Below are 16,967 nucleotides of genomic sequence, written 5' to 3' on the forward strand. Positions count from 1 at the left end.
TTATTTCTGAGGACTCTGTTCTGTTCCATTGGTCTATATCTCTGTTTTGGTACCAGTACCATGCTGTTTTGGTTACTGTAGCCTTGTAGTATAGTTTGAAGTCAGGTAGCGTGACGCCTCCAGCTTTGTCCTTTTGACTTAGGATTGTCTTGGCAATGCGGGCTCTTTTTTGGTTCCATATGATAAATGTTCATGTAGTAATTTTAAGAAAAAAATTGAAGTTGAGACTTACTCCTTTCAGTAATTTTGCAAATGCAATGTGAAGGAATTAACTCCCAATTCTTCACATTATCTTTGTCTAATTTATAATTTAGGATGACGTTATGCTGAATTTCTTTGAAAAAAAGTGTATAAAATAATGCTGATCAATTTAAAAATAACATTAAACTTTTTTTGATGTTTGTATCTACCAGTGTTAGTCCTTTTATCTACTAATTGTAGTTACCATATTTCCCCTGCTTATTGTTAGAAGGACTTGAGCATGTTTCTGGTAGATAAACCCCAGGTTACTTCTGATTTTTTAGTCCTGGCCTGATTTCTTCTGAGCTGCTGCTGTGTTTATGTGTTAATTTTCAAAAATATCTGTATCACATATATGTTGATATAAAATTGGACTAACCTAGTTTAAATAGTCAATTAAATTAGCATAATAATAAAAGTATCCTATAGTGCATGGCAAGTTCCTTATTGCAGTAATAATAAATGGAATGTCATTGACCTGGTAGGACTGACAAAATATTTTGAATACAACTGATAGCATCACAGAATTTTAATGGTAGAAGGAACCTTAGAGACAATCTAAATTTAGTTCATCCCTTTCATTTTATAGGAATAAGACATGGGGCCATAAAGGTCAAGTCTTGCCAAAACTTATATATAAGCTTATTTGTGATAAAACTGTGACTGAAACTCAGGACTTAAAACTCTTTTATATTCTTTTCCTCCTAAAAACTAAAACACCTGTTCATTCTCTCTTCAGTGAGTAGTGTAATCCTAGGGTTGATTTATGTGCCTTTTTGACGTTTGACTATTTTGTGTTTTTTAAATTCAATTTAATTTCAGTTTTTTAATTTTTTGGGACTGGGTCTCACTTACTTGCCCAGACTGGAGTGCAGTGGCATAATCATGGTTCACTGTAGCCTCTACCGACTGGGCTCAAGTGATCCTCCCATCTCAGCATCCCTAGAAGCCAGAACTACAGGCATGTACCACCATGCCTGGCTAATTTTGTAAAAATTTTTTTGTAGAGATGGGATCTCTCACTATGTTGTCCAGGCTAGTCTCAAACTCCTGAGCTCAAGTGATCCTCCCACCTTGGTCTCCCAAAGTGCTGAGATTATTGGCATCAGCCACCACTCCTGGCCCATTTGACATTAATGTCAGTTAATTAACTAAATGATTTCAAATCTGACTTACATGCAAGTATTATTTTAATTAGTTTGTTTTACATTATTTCTTGTTGCTGTTTGTTGTAGCTTAAAACAGAATTTGACAAATTGTTTGAAGATTTGAAAGAAGATGATAAAACCCATGAAATGGAACCAGCTGAGGTATTGAACCAATATTTTTTATTTAAGACTACTCAGAATGTTTAAATGTACTTATAATCTACTCTTTGTTTAATCACAGGATCTGCATGTGAAAAAAGGAATGACTTACTGTATTTGCCTTTGTGACTTTTTCTTTATAGGCTATTGAAACACCACTGCTTCCACATCAAAAACAAGCTCTAGCTTGGATGGTGTCACGGGAAAACAGCAAAGAACTTCCACCATTCTGGGAACAGCGAAATGACTTATACTATAACACAATAACAAATTTTTCTGAGAAGGACCGACCAGAAAATGTCCATGGAGGAATTTTAGCTGATGATATGGGTTTGGTAATTATTTTTTTCTTTAGTAAATAAAATCTAATTTTGTGCTTATGATTTTCTAGAAAGTAATTTTGAAGTAAAAAGAGATAGGAATATGTTGGTACCAGTTTGGGACTAGATTTTACTATCTGTAGAACACAGTGTTTCCTATAGTTTTTACTTAAAATAGTGGTAAAGTTTTGGTTTGGTTAAAGTACAATTAAAATAATTAGGCAACAATAATGGTATAAAGATGTTTTCCTCAGTTTTCTTTTTTTGTTTTTTTTGAGGTGGAGTCTTGCTCTGTCACCCAGGCTGGAGTGCAATGATGTGATCTTGGCTCACTGCAGCCTCTGCCTCCCAGGTTCAAGCATTTCTCCTGTCTCAGCCTCCCAAATAGCTGGGATTACAGGCATGTGCCATCATGCCCAGCTAATTTTTATATTTTTGATAGAGACAAGGTTTCACCATGTTGACCAGGCTGGTTTTGAACTCCTGACTTCAAGTGATCCACCCGCCTTGGCCTCCCAAAGTGCTGGGATTACAGATGTAGGCCACCCTGTCTGGCCATGTTTCTCAATTTTCTTTGCTCTTTGAAATTCAGGGTGACCTGTGTTTCATAGGTTTTCTTTTAAAACGTAAAGACAAAACAATGTTATGTGAAATTGTATTCCATCACAAATATTGTGGTATGCAGAGTAATATTTATGGTCCTTACACTAGCAGTTTTATATTTTCAGTCTCAGTAACCCCTTCTACTTATAAAATTAATGATCTCAAAGAAGTTTTGTTTTGGATGCTGTTATCAGTATTTATAGTATTAGCCAGTGGTAACTAAAGATAACAGTACAAACTCATTACTTGTTAACATAAATAGCATATTTTTAAACGAAAAGTATGCCAAAACACTTAACAATTTTGTTGAGACAACTGGCATTGTTTTACATTTTTGCACATCTCTGTGTTTGGCCGAATAGATGGCAGCTGAATTCTCACCTGCTTCTTCATTCAGTCTGCTCTGTTAGGTTGTTTTGGTTGAAGTATATGAAGAAAGTTTGTCCTTACAACGGTATGTAGTTGTAAAGGAAGGAGTATTTTAATAGCTTTTTAGGTAATTGCAGATTTCTTTGATATACTACATCAAAATTCAGTAAGTATTAGTTTATTAAAGGTTAACTGTTGTAATACAGAACGCTAAATCATATCAGTGAGCTTTTTATACCCTGTTCCATTAAAATCTATTTGTGAATCTTGCCCATTGAATGGATATTTTACCCATGTATAATTTTTATAACACCAAGCATTGCTTTTTTAGAAAATGTTGGTTCATTGAGTTGGGCAGACCTGCCAAATGTTGATGTATTTCGTATGCAATATCCAAAACTTACATTCATTAATGTTACCACTGATGTTATTAGAAAATCATTTACATTTTGAGAAGGCACTATGTTCATAGTGTCACAACTTTTCTAACATTCTAATTTTCTATTGAAAACTCACATTTTATCATTTACAAATAATCTCAGTTGTTTCCTTTGTAGATGACAGTCTCACTTTGTTCATTTTTAAGAAAATATCTTTAGACCGTCGTGATTGATAGTTGTCATTCAAGTAAAAATGGTGTTGCATGAAAAAAGTGATTAGTTGAGCTTATAACTCCCATCTTGAGTTATGTTTCTCTAGCTAACCCTCATAGTTTGATACGCAACAGAAGTAGTTCATATGTAATTTCCATTTCACTACACAGAATATTAAAAAGATTTGTACTTAAGTTATGAGATTTAATAAAATTAATGTGTACTGCTTCATCAAGAACATTCTTCTTCTTCTTCTTCTTTTTTTTTTTTTGTTGAGATGGCGTTTCACTCTTGTTGCCCAGGCTGGAGTGCAATGGTTCAATCTTGGCTCACTGCACCCTGCGCCTCCCAGGTTCAAGTGATTCTCCTGCCTCCCAAGTAGCTGAGATTACAGGCATGCGCCACCACACCTGGCTGATTTTTTGTATTTAGTAGAGACGGAGTTTCACCATGTTGGTCAGTCTAGTCTTGAACTTCTGACCTCAAGTGATCCACCCGCCTCAGCCTCCCAAAGTCCTGGGATTATAGGCCTTAGCCACTGCACCCAGCCAAGAACTTTCTTAAGGAAAACTTTTTTTAAAAACTATGTGGCAGTTAAGAATGTGATGACTAGTACTAATATACCCCTTACTACCAACTGCTTTGTTTTATGCTGAGACACTTTTTTCACCATTGGTATTTGGGCTTTTTGTAGGATTAGTGCAGATGTTGACAGAGTAAGGTCTGTCCTAGTAGCATTATGAAAACAGTTTTGACTTCACATTTTCATGAAGGGCTCCTGGGAAACCCTCCCCATCCCCAGTGGCCTGTGGACCACACTTTTAAAACTGCTGTTATTTACAGTGCTTTAAAATTGCCAGAGATTTACTTCTGTATTGCTAACTATGAATTAAGCTGCAGTAAACATTGAAAAATTACATGCTTCCACTTAAGAAAAATGCATAAGAAATATGTTTTTTATGCTTTATGGAGAAGTTATGACTTTTAAGCTTGGTATTATCTTTAAGTCAAATTTTAATAAAATGATTATATGCATACTGGAATTACTAATCACTTTAGGTCCGAACTTCACGGCAAATAAATAGTTATAAATAGCTGCGTGATAAAAATCAATAGTTCAGGGTTAAATGTAGAATTGTAGAATAGCAGTCATTCAATAAAATGACATTTCTCAGAGATACTTTGTAGTGTTTTATAGTGTAAATAATTTAATAATTCCCTACTAATGCAGTGGAGGAAAGCATTTTCTAACTAAATGAAATACTCATTTTTCATTGACATGTATATACAGTACACTTTTGTGGCCTTGAATGATATTTGATATTTGATTACTTGGTTTTAAAATGGGAATGTTTTCTGGTGAACTGGATTTCAGAATCTGACCATTTTCTTTTAAAACATTTTAAGGGTAAAACTCTTACAGCCATTGCAGTAATCCTCACCAACTTCCATGATGGCAGACCTCTTCCTATTGAAAGAATTAAAAAGAATCTACTGAAGAAGGTAAAGTAGTAGTAAGTGCACTTTATGTGAAACCTCCAGTTTATTGTGAAATCTTTAAATTTCATCATTTAAAAAAACTATCAAGAAATTGTGTTTTCAGAAATGTGAAGAATGGTCTCTCTGTCTCTCATGTGTTGCTGATAAGAATGAAAGTTCGTGCCACCTTCTTTTTATGTTTTCAGACAAGGTGTGGCTCTGTTGCCCAGGCTGGAGTGCAGTGTTGCAATCTCGACTCACTATAACCTCTGCCTCCCGGTCTCAAGTCATGGGATTTCGCCATGTTGTCCAGGCTGGTCTCGAACTCATGAGTTCAAGCGATCTATCTGCCTCAGCCTCCCGAAGTGCTGGGGTTATAGGTGTGAGCCACCAGCAGGTATCACATGCTTGAGAGCAATTAATAATTTGTATCAAGAGACTTAAAATTGTTTATAATCTTTGAACAATTTTGCCAGTCAATAATGCCATTTCTAAGAAACTATCTGAAAGGAGTTACCAGAAATTCATTTTTTCCAAAGAAAGTACAAGTTTTTTCTTTTTCCTCAACATTGTTTTAAAGGCTGGGCATGGTGACTGGCGCCTGTAGTTCCACCTACCTGGGAGGCTGAAGCAGGAATATTGCTGGAGCCCAGGAGTTTGAGCCTATGGTCAGCTATGATTGCACAATTGCACTCCAGCCTCAGTGACATTGTGAGACCCTGTCTCTAAAACAAATAAAAATAAGATAAAGGTGGACAATTTGAAACATCGTTTGACAAGGGAACAGTTAAACGATATAGCCATAAAACTTACATTAATAAAACTTAATGCAACCATTAAGTATTATTTTTTATGAATAATCACTTTCATGATTCTTTTAGTTAAAAAATGACAGGTACAAATCTTTGTGTGAAGTTTGGTTCTTCACTTTGTAAATAATATATTCATGTGTGTTTTAAGTCCGTTCACATACACTATCTGTACCAAAATGTTAATAATAACTTAAACATCCTAGTAATGAGAATAAGGGTGACTTTTCTTGAAACTGTGTGTGTGTGTGTGTGTGTGTATGTGTGTGTGTATATATGTATATAATATAAACATACATTTATATTTGGTCTCTAATAATTAAAAATTAGTTTAGTGAGAAAAATAAATGTTATTAGAGAGGAACAGTTACTTCTTTTCTTACCTGAAAATTCAAATAACTTAAATAGAAGGAAATAGCAAAAAGATGTATGCAATATACTTCTTTTCTGAACTCTTCTGAATTGCCATTCTTCCCTGTTTTTAGTTTTCAGTGAAGGCAGTACATCAGTTTCCTGTCAGTGCTATTAAGATTTTATTTTATTAATGTCTGCACTTAGTTATATTTCCACTTTCTACTTTTATTGAGAGTTAAACCTGTTGAAGTCTCAGATTCAGTTCCTCACCCTGAGCAACCTAATGTATTATGTCTTGTTCTTCCTACATTTGGTTATTGAAACTGAAGTTTTAGGTTACCAGATTTGATAGAAGCACATAAGACTGCTTACGGCTTTAGTCTCAAGTATTAATTGAGAAATTATCAATAGACAATAAGGATTTCTCTTATTTTTCCCCAAGATCAGTTACATATTTAAGGTGTGTTTTATAGTAGGAAGGTTTTTAGGATATTTGGGTTGCTACATTAATTGAAATGGCAACTGAAGATGTGATTTCCAGCCAGGGATTTACTAAAAAAAAAAAAAATCACTCTTTCAAGTGTGTTTAGATATTCCAAACATAAGTATACTATTTGAAATATTGATTTAAATTCCTCTAGATTGTAACATACTATTATTTCATCCAGCTTGGACTTGACAAAAAGTTTATCTTTGAACTTTATAGAGAAAAAGTTTGCTGAGCAAAATATTTTGATATAAAGAATAATCCAAAACTGGGCACAGTGACTCATGCCTGTAATCCCAGCACTTTGGAAGGCCGAGGCGGGCAGATCACCTGAGGTTAGGAGTTCCAGACCAGTCTGACCAACATGGTGAAACCTTGTCTCTATTGAAAATACAAAATTAGCTGGGTGTGGTGGCGCATGCCTGTAATCATAGTTACTCGGGAGGCTGAGGCAGGAGAATCACTTGAACCTGGGAGGTGGAGTTTGCAGTGAGCCAAGATTGTGCCATTGCACTCCAGCCTGGGCAACAAGAATGAAATTCTGTCTCAGAAAAAAAAAAAAAGGAAGAAAATGAATGCAAAGGACATCCTTTATGTTTGAATAAAAGTGTAGTTTTTTTTTTTCCCATACTGTTTAATATAAATGGTTATAGTAATTATTGAAGACTGGAAGGACGTTTTATGAAAAACATTTTTACCATCTCTTTCTCGGAGCTAATGCTTAGACGTTAACTATCTAAAGTAACTCTTCTAGTTACGTATCTCTAAAAATACTGTATTTTGGATTTTTAATTTATTTTATTTTTTGAGACGGAGTGCAGTGGCGCAATATGAACATGGAACATTGATTTGAAAAGTTTGAAGTCTGAGAATTCTTAATTATAAAGTAAATCCCAGTTCTTGAATTTCTCATTAATGTGTCATTTATAATTGAGATTTGCTTTCGGTATTCCTTTTGAAAAGGTAAAGACCAAGTAGTTTTTTTTTTTTTTTTTTTTGAGATACCTGTGAAAAAATTTTAAATCAATTTGTATATTTTCCTCTTCACTTATTCACCCTCTCCTTCAGTTGCTCCAGAATTGGGTTGCAATTTAAGTTGTTTTTATTATGCAAAGTAAAGCAATATAAAACAGGATGCATTTAAAGTTATTTAAAACTGATAGCAGTACTGTTTAAGAAATATGCCTATTTACCCAGGAATGTAATGTTAACGACGACGCTATGAAACTTGGAGGAAACACTACCAGTGAAAAGGCAGATGGACTAAGCAAAGGTAAATTTTAATTTTGAAATGACCCAATATTTGATCTGGTAAACTTTAATTTGAATATGACCCAATATTTGATTTGTGTTTTTTCAGCCTAATATTGTAATTCTAGTTTTGGCTTTGTACTGTACAAAAATTTAGGATCTCTTTTTTAAAAGGTCTTTCCTGAGTACTGGTAGGAAAGGTTTCATCAAGGAGATGATTGAATTGGGTAGTATACCATTTAGAGAACTGTGGAAGAGCATTTTGGGTTGTGAAAAAAAATCTCATGAAAGGATACTTTAAAAAGAGCATGTTTTCTTTTGGGACCTCAGTGAATTTTATTGTATTTAAAATGTAATACGCATGGATAACAGCAGATAATGCTGGAAAGCTAGCTTTAGAGCCAAATTCTGAAGTCATAGGAGAAATGGAAAGAGATCTGGATTTTACAGTTAAATGACCTTCATTAAGTTAATTTCTAAAGATAGATTAGAGCAGACCAAAAATACTTTAAGAGTAGTAAGTGAAAATTTGTAAATAACAGTTGTGTGCTATTAAGTTTGGAATAGGAAAGAAATAGGTGGCTGAGTTAGGGTAAGATGAGGTTTTTTTTGTTTTGTTTTTGATTTTGTTCTGTGGTTTTAAGAAAGGAATCCATGAGATTTTGGATTTAGTAGAGAGACTAGTAGGTTGTGGGAGGAAATAGAATCAGGAGAATAGGTAGATGAGTTAGCAGTAGAAGGAAAGAAGTAAGGTTGAGGGAAAGTATAGATAAATGAGTGGATTAAAAGATAGAAAATTGAGATTTTATGGAAGATACCATCTCATTTTCTTTGTAAAGTGAAATAGGTCATCTTGGAATAAAAGGAGTTAGAATCTAGGCAAAGGGGTCAATGTAGTATGGATCATGCTGATGAATGGGTAGGGGAGCTGAACAGTGTTTAGTAAGAAGAGTTACCAAGTGACACAAGGTGATAGCTGAGATTTGAACATGTAAATTTATAACAGCACCTATTTGTGGTTCCAGTAGCTCTTAGCTGCCTTGGTACAGCAAAACATTCAGCTAATGTGGGGATTGGCTGGATGAGTACAAAGAAAAGACTGGGTCATAAAAATTTGAAGGTACTTTCTAATTAGAAATGAGGAAATACTAGATTAGGAAAAAAGTAGAGAAAATAGAGTAATGAAAGGAATGAAGATGTTAAGAAAACTGAAAATCAGTAATTAGAAAACCAAGGTTTTAAGAGGGATAGTACTAGTTTCTAAGACACCTTACTAATACTTTATATTTGCATTTTTCTTTGAAATAGAAACATCTAGATGTGAACAACCCAGTATTTCAGATGTCAAGGAGAAGAATAAGTGTCGCATGTCAGAATTGTCTAGCTCCCGCCCCAAAAGGTAAACTATTATGGTTTGATTATGTCATATGTTTATTTAGACTCTGTTTTCTTATGTGTAAGAGAGATAGAGGCTGGGCGCAATGGCTCACACCTATAATCCCAGCACTTTGGGAGGCTGAGGCAGGCGGATCACAAGGTCAGGAAATCGAGACCATCCTGGCTAACATGGTGAAACCCCGTCTCTACTAAAAGTAGAAAAAAATTAGCCAGGCCTGGTGGTGGGTGCCTGTAGTCCCAACTATTCAGGAGGCTTAGGCAGGAGAATGGCATGAACCCAGGAGGCAGAGCTTGCAGTGAGCCAAGATTGCGCCACTGCACTCCAGCCTGGGTGACAGAGCGAGACTCCGTCTCAAAAAAAAGAAAAAGAGAGAGATAAAGATGACCATGACCATTATATTTGTTAAGTAGTTCTTTCAAATACATTCTTTTATTTGAAACTGCCAAGATCACGATGACTTAGGCAGATAGGGTATTCTCATTTTACAGATGAAGAAAAATGATACTGACCTATAAAAGAAATGAATTGGTAAATTTTAATAATCACTCATCTTTCTACTACTTTTTTTCTACTTTATCAAGGAACTAAGATCTAGATCTTGGGATTTTTGCTTTTTTTGAGATTTTAGAAGTTTTCTTTGTGGATTTAAGGGGATGAAAACTGAAGAATATTTTATTAGATAGCTTGACAAAAGCATTCTGGATCATTTCAGTTCTTCACATGTAGTAGAAATAAGACATGATAAAGTTATTTATGAACAGTGTTGTATTAACATAGACTAGAGGGCGAATTTAAAAAAAGATGTAATTCCCCTCTGATCTTGTCTTGAATCTGTTAACTTTACAAACTTCATTTATCCTCTGAAGTAGGTCTAAAAACTGGGCTTTTGTTGTGTTATATTGTCTACCATCAGTATCTACACAAGTCATTGCAAATGTGTCTCTGCTAGCTATTTCATCAACAAAGGTTTTGAAACTGTGGCTGTGTTAATTGTTCTGTCATTAATAGCCGTCTGAAATAAGCACAAAGCCAGTACTCATCAGTGTTATCTAAATCTAATTCCTTCAGATTTAGATAAATGACAAATGTTACAACTTTGAACTTAACCATAAACCTGGGTAACACAGCACTGTTAATTGGACCGGATCAGATTAAAGGACATAGAAATAATAATGGTGAGGACATGAGAAAAACTAACAACGACTGACACATGTGTTATAGCTAATACAGATATGCTTATTGTATAACAGACTTTTGCATGTAGTAACATTAGGGGCTTTTTGCATGTAGTAACATTTTATTCTATGAGGATTATATTTTTATTTCTATCTTATGAGGAAACAGACATTGAAGAATATTAGGTGATTTACTTAAAATCACATAACAAATTACTGGTGGAATGAGGATTTGAAGCTAGGCAGTCTGACTTCAGAATTTATTGCTCTTAGGCACTTAATCACTGTTAAACTTTCTACCTCTGCCTCCTGGGTGCAAGCAATTCTCCTGCCTCAGCTTCCTAAGCAGCTAGAACTACAGGCATGCACCACCACACCTGGCTAGTTTTTGTATTTTTAGTAGAAACGGGGTTTCACCATGTTAGCCAGGCTGGTCTCAAACTCTTGACCTCAGGTGATTCGCCCATCTCTGCCTCCCAAAATGCTGGGAGTACAGACATGAGCCACTGTGCCTGACCAAGAGCCAATTCTTTTTTGTTGTAGTTTTACATACTTTAGTTGAACTACTAAATATTGAACCTTGTATTGAAATTATTAATTTTTTAGAATGACTTAATTTTTAAAATTTATTTTATTTTATTTTACTTTTTTGAGACGGAGTCTCACTCTGTTGGCCCGGCTGGTGTGCAGTGGCGCGATCTTCACTCACTGCAAGCTCTGCCTCCCGGGTTCACACCATTCTCCTGCCTCAGCCTCCCGAGTAGCTGGGACTACAGGCGCCCGCCACCATTTCCGGCTATCAAATTTATTTTAATAATAGTGAAATTTGCTGGGTGTGGTGGCACGCACCTGTAGTCCTAGGTACTCCCGAGGCTAAGGCGGGATGATCACTTGAGCCCAGAAGTATGAGGTTGCAATGACTTCTGACTGTGTCACTGTACTCCATCCTGGGCAAAAGAGTGAGACCCTGTCTCAAAAAACAGTAACAGTGGTACTTCATTTTGTATAGTAAATGCATCTATCTGGTTATGAAAGCAGAATGTTTTTAGCAGATTTGACTTTCATTTGTCAAAATCTTTAAAAAATTTTCAGAAAATAAACGAGTAGTGCAAAAGTTTTTTGTTGCATTTGTTAAACATGTTTGTATATCTTATTTTGATTTGGATTGGTCCAAAAATTTCTTTGTGTATACTTAATTTTAGAAGAAAAACTGCTGTCCAGTACATAGAAAGCAGTGATTCAGAGGAAATTGAAACAAGTGAATTGCCACAGAAAATGAAAGGTAACATGTAATAGATTTGATTTGATAATGTGTCCTATTCTAATGTCCTATTTTGCACATTTTAATGTTTATTTTGTTTTATTTTAGGCAAACTGAAAATGTACAGTCCGAAACTAAAGGCAGGGCGAAAGGTATGTGTATACTATATACCTATAATCTAGACTTCAAGATTATTAAAGTACAACTCCATTGATTTGTATCTCGCTAGGTTGGAATGTTTTAATAATGGCTCTTAAACTTGGCTGATGTTTACATTTGAACTCTCCATGGAGCTTACCATGGGTGTTAAATTAATTTTGTAAAGGAGGAAAAGTGAATGAATAGTTGCAAATTAAAATCTACAGTATAATAATATTTAAACTATCCTTAAAACAATTTTCTACTACCTATAAAATGACTTCAGTAAAACCTATGTGTGTAGTATGAATAGTAATTACAAAATTAGGCTGAGAATGTCTTCCTGGCAATACTATTATTGTTAGTTTACATTATTATACAGATGTGAAAATAATATTTTTTCTTTTTCTTTAAAATATGCTCTATTTTCCTGTAATTCAGATCATACTATATTTCTGTTGAGAAATTGTATTGCAGTTTGGAAAATAACTGATCATCTTGACTGATCTGAAAATTTGGCAGCCTTATCATTAGGAATCAAACTATTTGTTTCCTTGAAAAATTCTTCTTCTACCTGAGAACTGAATCACTTTGCATATGACTGCTCCTACTTTTTTTTTTTTTTTTTTTTTGAGGCGGAGTCTCGCTCTGTTGCCCAGGCTGGAGTACAGTGGCCCAATCTTGGCTCACTGGGAGCTCGGCCTCCTGGGTTCACACCATTCTCCTGCCTCAGCCTTCCGAGTAGTTGGTCCTACAGGCGCCCACTACTACGTCCGGCTAATTTTTTTGTATTTTTATTAGAGACGGGGTTTCACCGTGTTAGCCAGGATCTCGTGATCCACCTGCCTCGGCCTCCCAAAGTGCTGGGATTACAGGCATGAGCCGCCGCGCCCGGCCAACTGCTCCTACTTTCATTTCTCCTCAAGTCTTACCATGAATGACTACATCGTTTCTCTCAGTTGAAAAGATATGCTTAATGTCGGAGGTGGTAATTTTGGTTACCAAATATTTTAGCTTAATAATATAAGCTCTTAAAATAAGAGTGTGAAAAAGGTATTCTATTTCCTACCCTTAGAAAGTACCTGTACTCTCTAGCACAGGAGATAATTTGAAAAAATTTTAAGATTCTTTGTTGTTTTATCAGCAGGATCTTCTAAGGTTATAGAAGATGTGGCATTTGCATGTGCATTAACTTCATCTGTTCCTACAACAAAAAAGAAAATGTTGAAAAAGGGTCAGTAAATATCCTGGTTTTCTAGTTTTTTGTTTTCTGTTTTTGAATGAAAAAACTTAAAATTTTAAGTTATTAAGCCATATTACAAGAAGTTTAGAAAATAGAGACTTTTTTTTTTTTTTTTTGAGACGGAGTCTCGCTCTGTCACCCAGGCTGGAGTACAGTGGCGCGATCTCGGCTCACTGCAAGCTCCGCCTTCCGGGTTCACGCCATTCTCCTGCCTCACCCTCCCGAGTAGCTGGGACTACAGGCGCCCGCCACCTTGCCCGGCTAGTTTTTTGTATTTTTTAGTAGAGACGGGGTTTCACCGTGTTAGCCAGGATGGTCTCGATCTCCTGACCTCATGATCCCTCCGTCTCGGCCTCCCAAAGTGCTGGGATTACAGGCTTGAGCCACCGCACCCGGCCGAGACTATTTTTTAAAGTATATATCCCATTAAAAAAACAAAACTACATCATAATTTGTTTCCCTTTTGGTGCATTTTCCTATTGTATTTGTTTTAGTTAGGGCCAAAATGTGATGGGGGGCCCTTACTCCTGAATAGCAGAGATATTTCTTCTAGTGAAGGCACAAAGCAATTTGTGGCTGCTTTAAAGCTTAATTTAATTTGGATTAAGTTAAAGGTTTAATTTTTGGTATTAGAATTTGCTTTTCATTTTAAAATGTTAGTGATCTTTGTTATGATTTTATATTTTGTAATTCATAGGAAAACAACACTGCTTAAGAGACTAAATATTTGAGATGGGAAGATATTTAACTAAGGTTGAGGAGATTTGGTACAAATTATATCTCTGTCCCTTGGTCTCCATTTATTTTACATGTTGGGGATATAGCACACTGTTTTCATAGACCATGTAATCTAATGATGAGAGAAACATACAATAAGCAAGTCAACATAATTTTAAATAATGAGAAGTAATGTGAAGAAAATAAAGGAGGATAATGAAGTAAAGATTGACTTGAAGGGGCTTGTTTAAGAAGATGATATTTGAGCTAACAGACTCATGAGAAGGAGCCGACTTTTGGTCCAAGAATCAGATCATTAGAAATAGAAAATATAGGCATGCTGGGTGGAATTTTAGAAATTTAAAGAAATGTGGAAATTTCAATTGAGATAGAATTAAACTACACATTGGAAACTGCTTTCAGTTGCAGATGCATAGCTGTGATACAAGAGAGAAAATTTTAAAAGTCACAGCTGTATGTCATTTTGGTTTTAACCAAACTAAGCATACCTTTGAAAGAGAAGCAGAATAGAAACAAAATTCTATGAATGGAAAAAGAAGCCATAATCCTTATTGTCCTTGTGGTAGATAGTGATCTCTTTAGTAAGGCACAAAAGGTCATAAGGAAAAGATTGATTAAATGCCACTACATTTTAAATTTCCATGCATCAAAACGTGCCATAAGCAAAAGTAAAAAATGATAAAACTGAAGAAGATAATGTGTATTAAGTGTAACTGACAAAGGATTCAATTCTAGACTATGTAAGAACTTCCCAAACAATAGGAAAAAGACCACCCAATAGGAGAATAGTCAAAGGATATACCTGTGGAGTCCATAGAAAGAAAACCCAAATAACCAGCTAACATTGGAAAAGATATGCTGATTAAGAATTACTGGGGAGATGCAAATTAAAGGAATAGTAGGGGCAGGCATGGTGGCTCATGCCTGAAATTGCAGCCCTTTGGGAGGCCGAGGCCCATGAGTTCAAGACCAGGGTGGGCAACATGGCAAAATTCCATTTATAAAAATAAATACACAAAATTAGCCAGACACGGTAGCATACGCCTGTAGTTCCAGCTACTCGAGCCTGGGTGGTCGAGGCTGCAGTGAGCCGTAATAGCGCCACTGCATTCCAGCCTGGGTGACAGAGCAAGACCGTGTCTCAAAAACATAAAGGAATAGGGGGATGCTCTTACCCATCATATTTTCAGACATTAAAAAATCTCACAGTGCGAAGTATTGACAAAGTTGCGCAGCAACAGGAATTCATGCATTGTTGATGGGAGTGCCAATTACCAAGGAGAGCAACTGTACAAAAATATAATGAAGCTGAATGTAGACCACCTGTAACTCTGTAGATATAAATAAGGAGACATGAAAAAATGGTTTTCATTGTAGCATTATTTTAATGAAATAAGAAATAATGTACGTGTTGTCCTGTAGGGGAATGCGAAATAAATTGTAATCTGCTTATGCAGTCCAATGCTATGCATTGGTTAAAATGAATACACTAGAGCTACAAATACTAGTAAGTATAAATCCCAAACACAGTTGTTATTTATCTGCAGTTTCACATGCTACAGTTTCAGTTCTGAAATATTATATACAATAAGATATTTTGAGAGACAGAGAGAGACCACATTTGCATAAGTTTTACTACAGTAAAGTCATCCTGCAGTATATGTCGGGTTGGTTCCAGGACCCCCTGTGTATACCAAAATGTGCGCATACTCAAGTCCCACAGTCTGCCCTGCAGGACAGCAGGTATATATCAAAACATAGCCTTCTATATACATGAGTTTTGCAATCAGCAAATACTGTTGTGGTGGTTGTTTTTTTTTTTTTTTTTTTTTTTTTTGAGACAGAGTCTCACTCTGTTGCCCAGGCTGGAGTGCAGTGGCGCGCCTCCGCCTCCTGGGTTCAAGCAGTTCTCCTGCCTCAGCCTCCCAAGCAGCTGGGACTACAGGTGCCTACCACCATGCCCAGCTAATTTTGTGTATTTTTAGTAGAGATGGGTTTCACCATGTTAGCCAGGATGGTCTTGATCTCTTGACCTCATGATCCACCCGCCTCGGCCTCCCAAAGTGCTGGAATTACAGGCGTGAGCCACAGCACCCAGCCCATATTGTATTTTTAATCCACGTTTGGTTAACAAAAATTTGCATGTAAGTGCATCACATAGTTCAAACTTACATTGTTTAAGGGTCAACTCTATATTGTTATAATTGTTCTATTTTATTCTTTGTTGTTGTTACTAATCTCTTACTGCACCTACTTTATAAATTAAACTTTATCGTAGGTATATATAGGGAAAAAACATTATATATAGGGTTTGATACTATTTATGGTTTTTAGCATCTATTGAGGGTCTTGGAACATACCTTGCCTGTGGATAAGGAGGGACTACTGTAGACAGCACTGAGAGAAAAAAGCAAGTTGTGAATGATACATAGATACAGTATTAAACTTTGCTCACCTTCCATTTTAATTTTGAAATTAGTGTGGAAATACAATTTTTTGAAAACTCAGAAATTTGCATTTTAAGTTTACTGAAAGATACTCCATTGGTAAGGGATACCAGCTCTAGAATTTTATTTCAAGAATTTGTAAAACACTTTATTATTACTATTTTTAAACATGCTCCACAGAAAAGTATTAAGAATTTTTGTTGTAAATATATTAGTTCCGATTACTGTGTAACAAATTATCCTAAAACTTAACCATTTAAAATCAGACATTTATTATCTCACATTTTGACAGGGCTAGGAATCGGAGTGGCATAGCTGGATGGTTTAATGGCTTATGGTGCCTCACAAGTTTGCAGTCAAACTCTTCTTCAAGGGCTGCCATCATCTGAACGTTCGACTTAGGGGGGATCCATTTCCAAGTTCACTCACATAGTTGTCAGCAGATCTCATTACTTGCTGGCTAACTGTAGTCTTCGGATCCTCACTACGTGCATCCTTCCATAAGCTGCCTGAGTGGCCTCACGGTGTGGCAGCTGGCTCCACCAGAGTAAAAGATTGGAGGAAGAGAATGAATATGAGAGTGAGCTCACACACCCAATACGGAAGCTTCTTCTTTTATAACCTATCTCAGAAGTGACATACTATCTTCTCTGCTATATTCTGTTGGTCACACAGATCAGTCCTGGTGGCGTGTGGGAGGAGATTACACAAGATTGTGAATATCAGGAAGTAGAGATCATTGGGGGCCATCTTG

General features: G+C 35.9%; 1 protein-coding gene across 2 annotated transcripts in view; it reads left to right on the forward strand.

Annotated features, from left to right (window-relative positions):
• The window catches only part of HLTF (helicase like transcription factor), a 53,482-nt gene that overhangs the window by 15,470 nt on the left and 21,045 nt on the right, over nucleotides 1-16,967 (forward strand). The window contains exons 6-13 of one of the 2 annotated variants that reach the window (XM_017856558.1): nucleotides 1,476-1,550; nucleotides 1,691-1,882; nucleotides 4,840-4,935; nucleotides 7,759-7,834; nucleotides 9,121-9,211; nucleotides 11,589-11,675; nucleotides 11,756-11,799; nucleotides 12,930-13,019. In XM_017856558.1, the coding sequence (XP_017712047.1) occupies nucleotides 1,476-1,550; nucleotides 1,691-1,882; nucleotides 4,840-4,935; nucleotides 7,759-7,834; nucleotides 9,121-9,211; nucleotides 11,589-11,675; nucleotides 11,756-11,799; nucleotides 12,930-13,019 (751 nt within the window). The remainder of the gene's footprint in view (nucleotides 1-1,475; nucleotides 1,551-1,690; nucleotides 1,883-4,839; nucleotides 4,936-7,758; nucleotides 7,835-9,120; nucleotides 9,212-11,588; nucleotides 11,676-11,755; nucleotides 11,800-12,929; nucleotides 13,020-16,967) is intronic. The other variant, XM_017856559.1, reaches the window with a different exon arrangement.

The sequence above is a fragment of the Rhinopithecus bieti genome, unplaced genomic scaffold, assembly GCF_001698545.2.
Source record: "Rhinopithecus bieti isolate Rb0 unplaced genomic scaffold, ASM169854v2 scaffold_42565, whole genome shotgun sequence".
Lineage (NCBI taxonomy): Eukaryota > Metazoa > Chordata > Mammalia > Primates > Cercopithecidae > Rhinopithecus > Rhinopithecus bieti.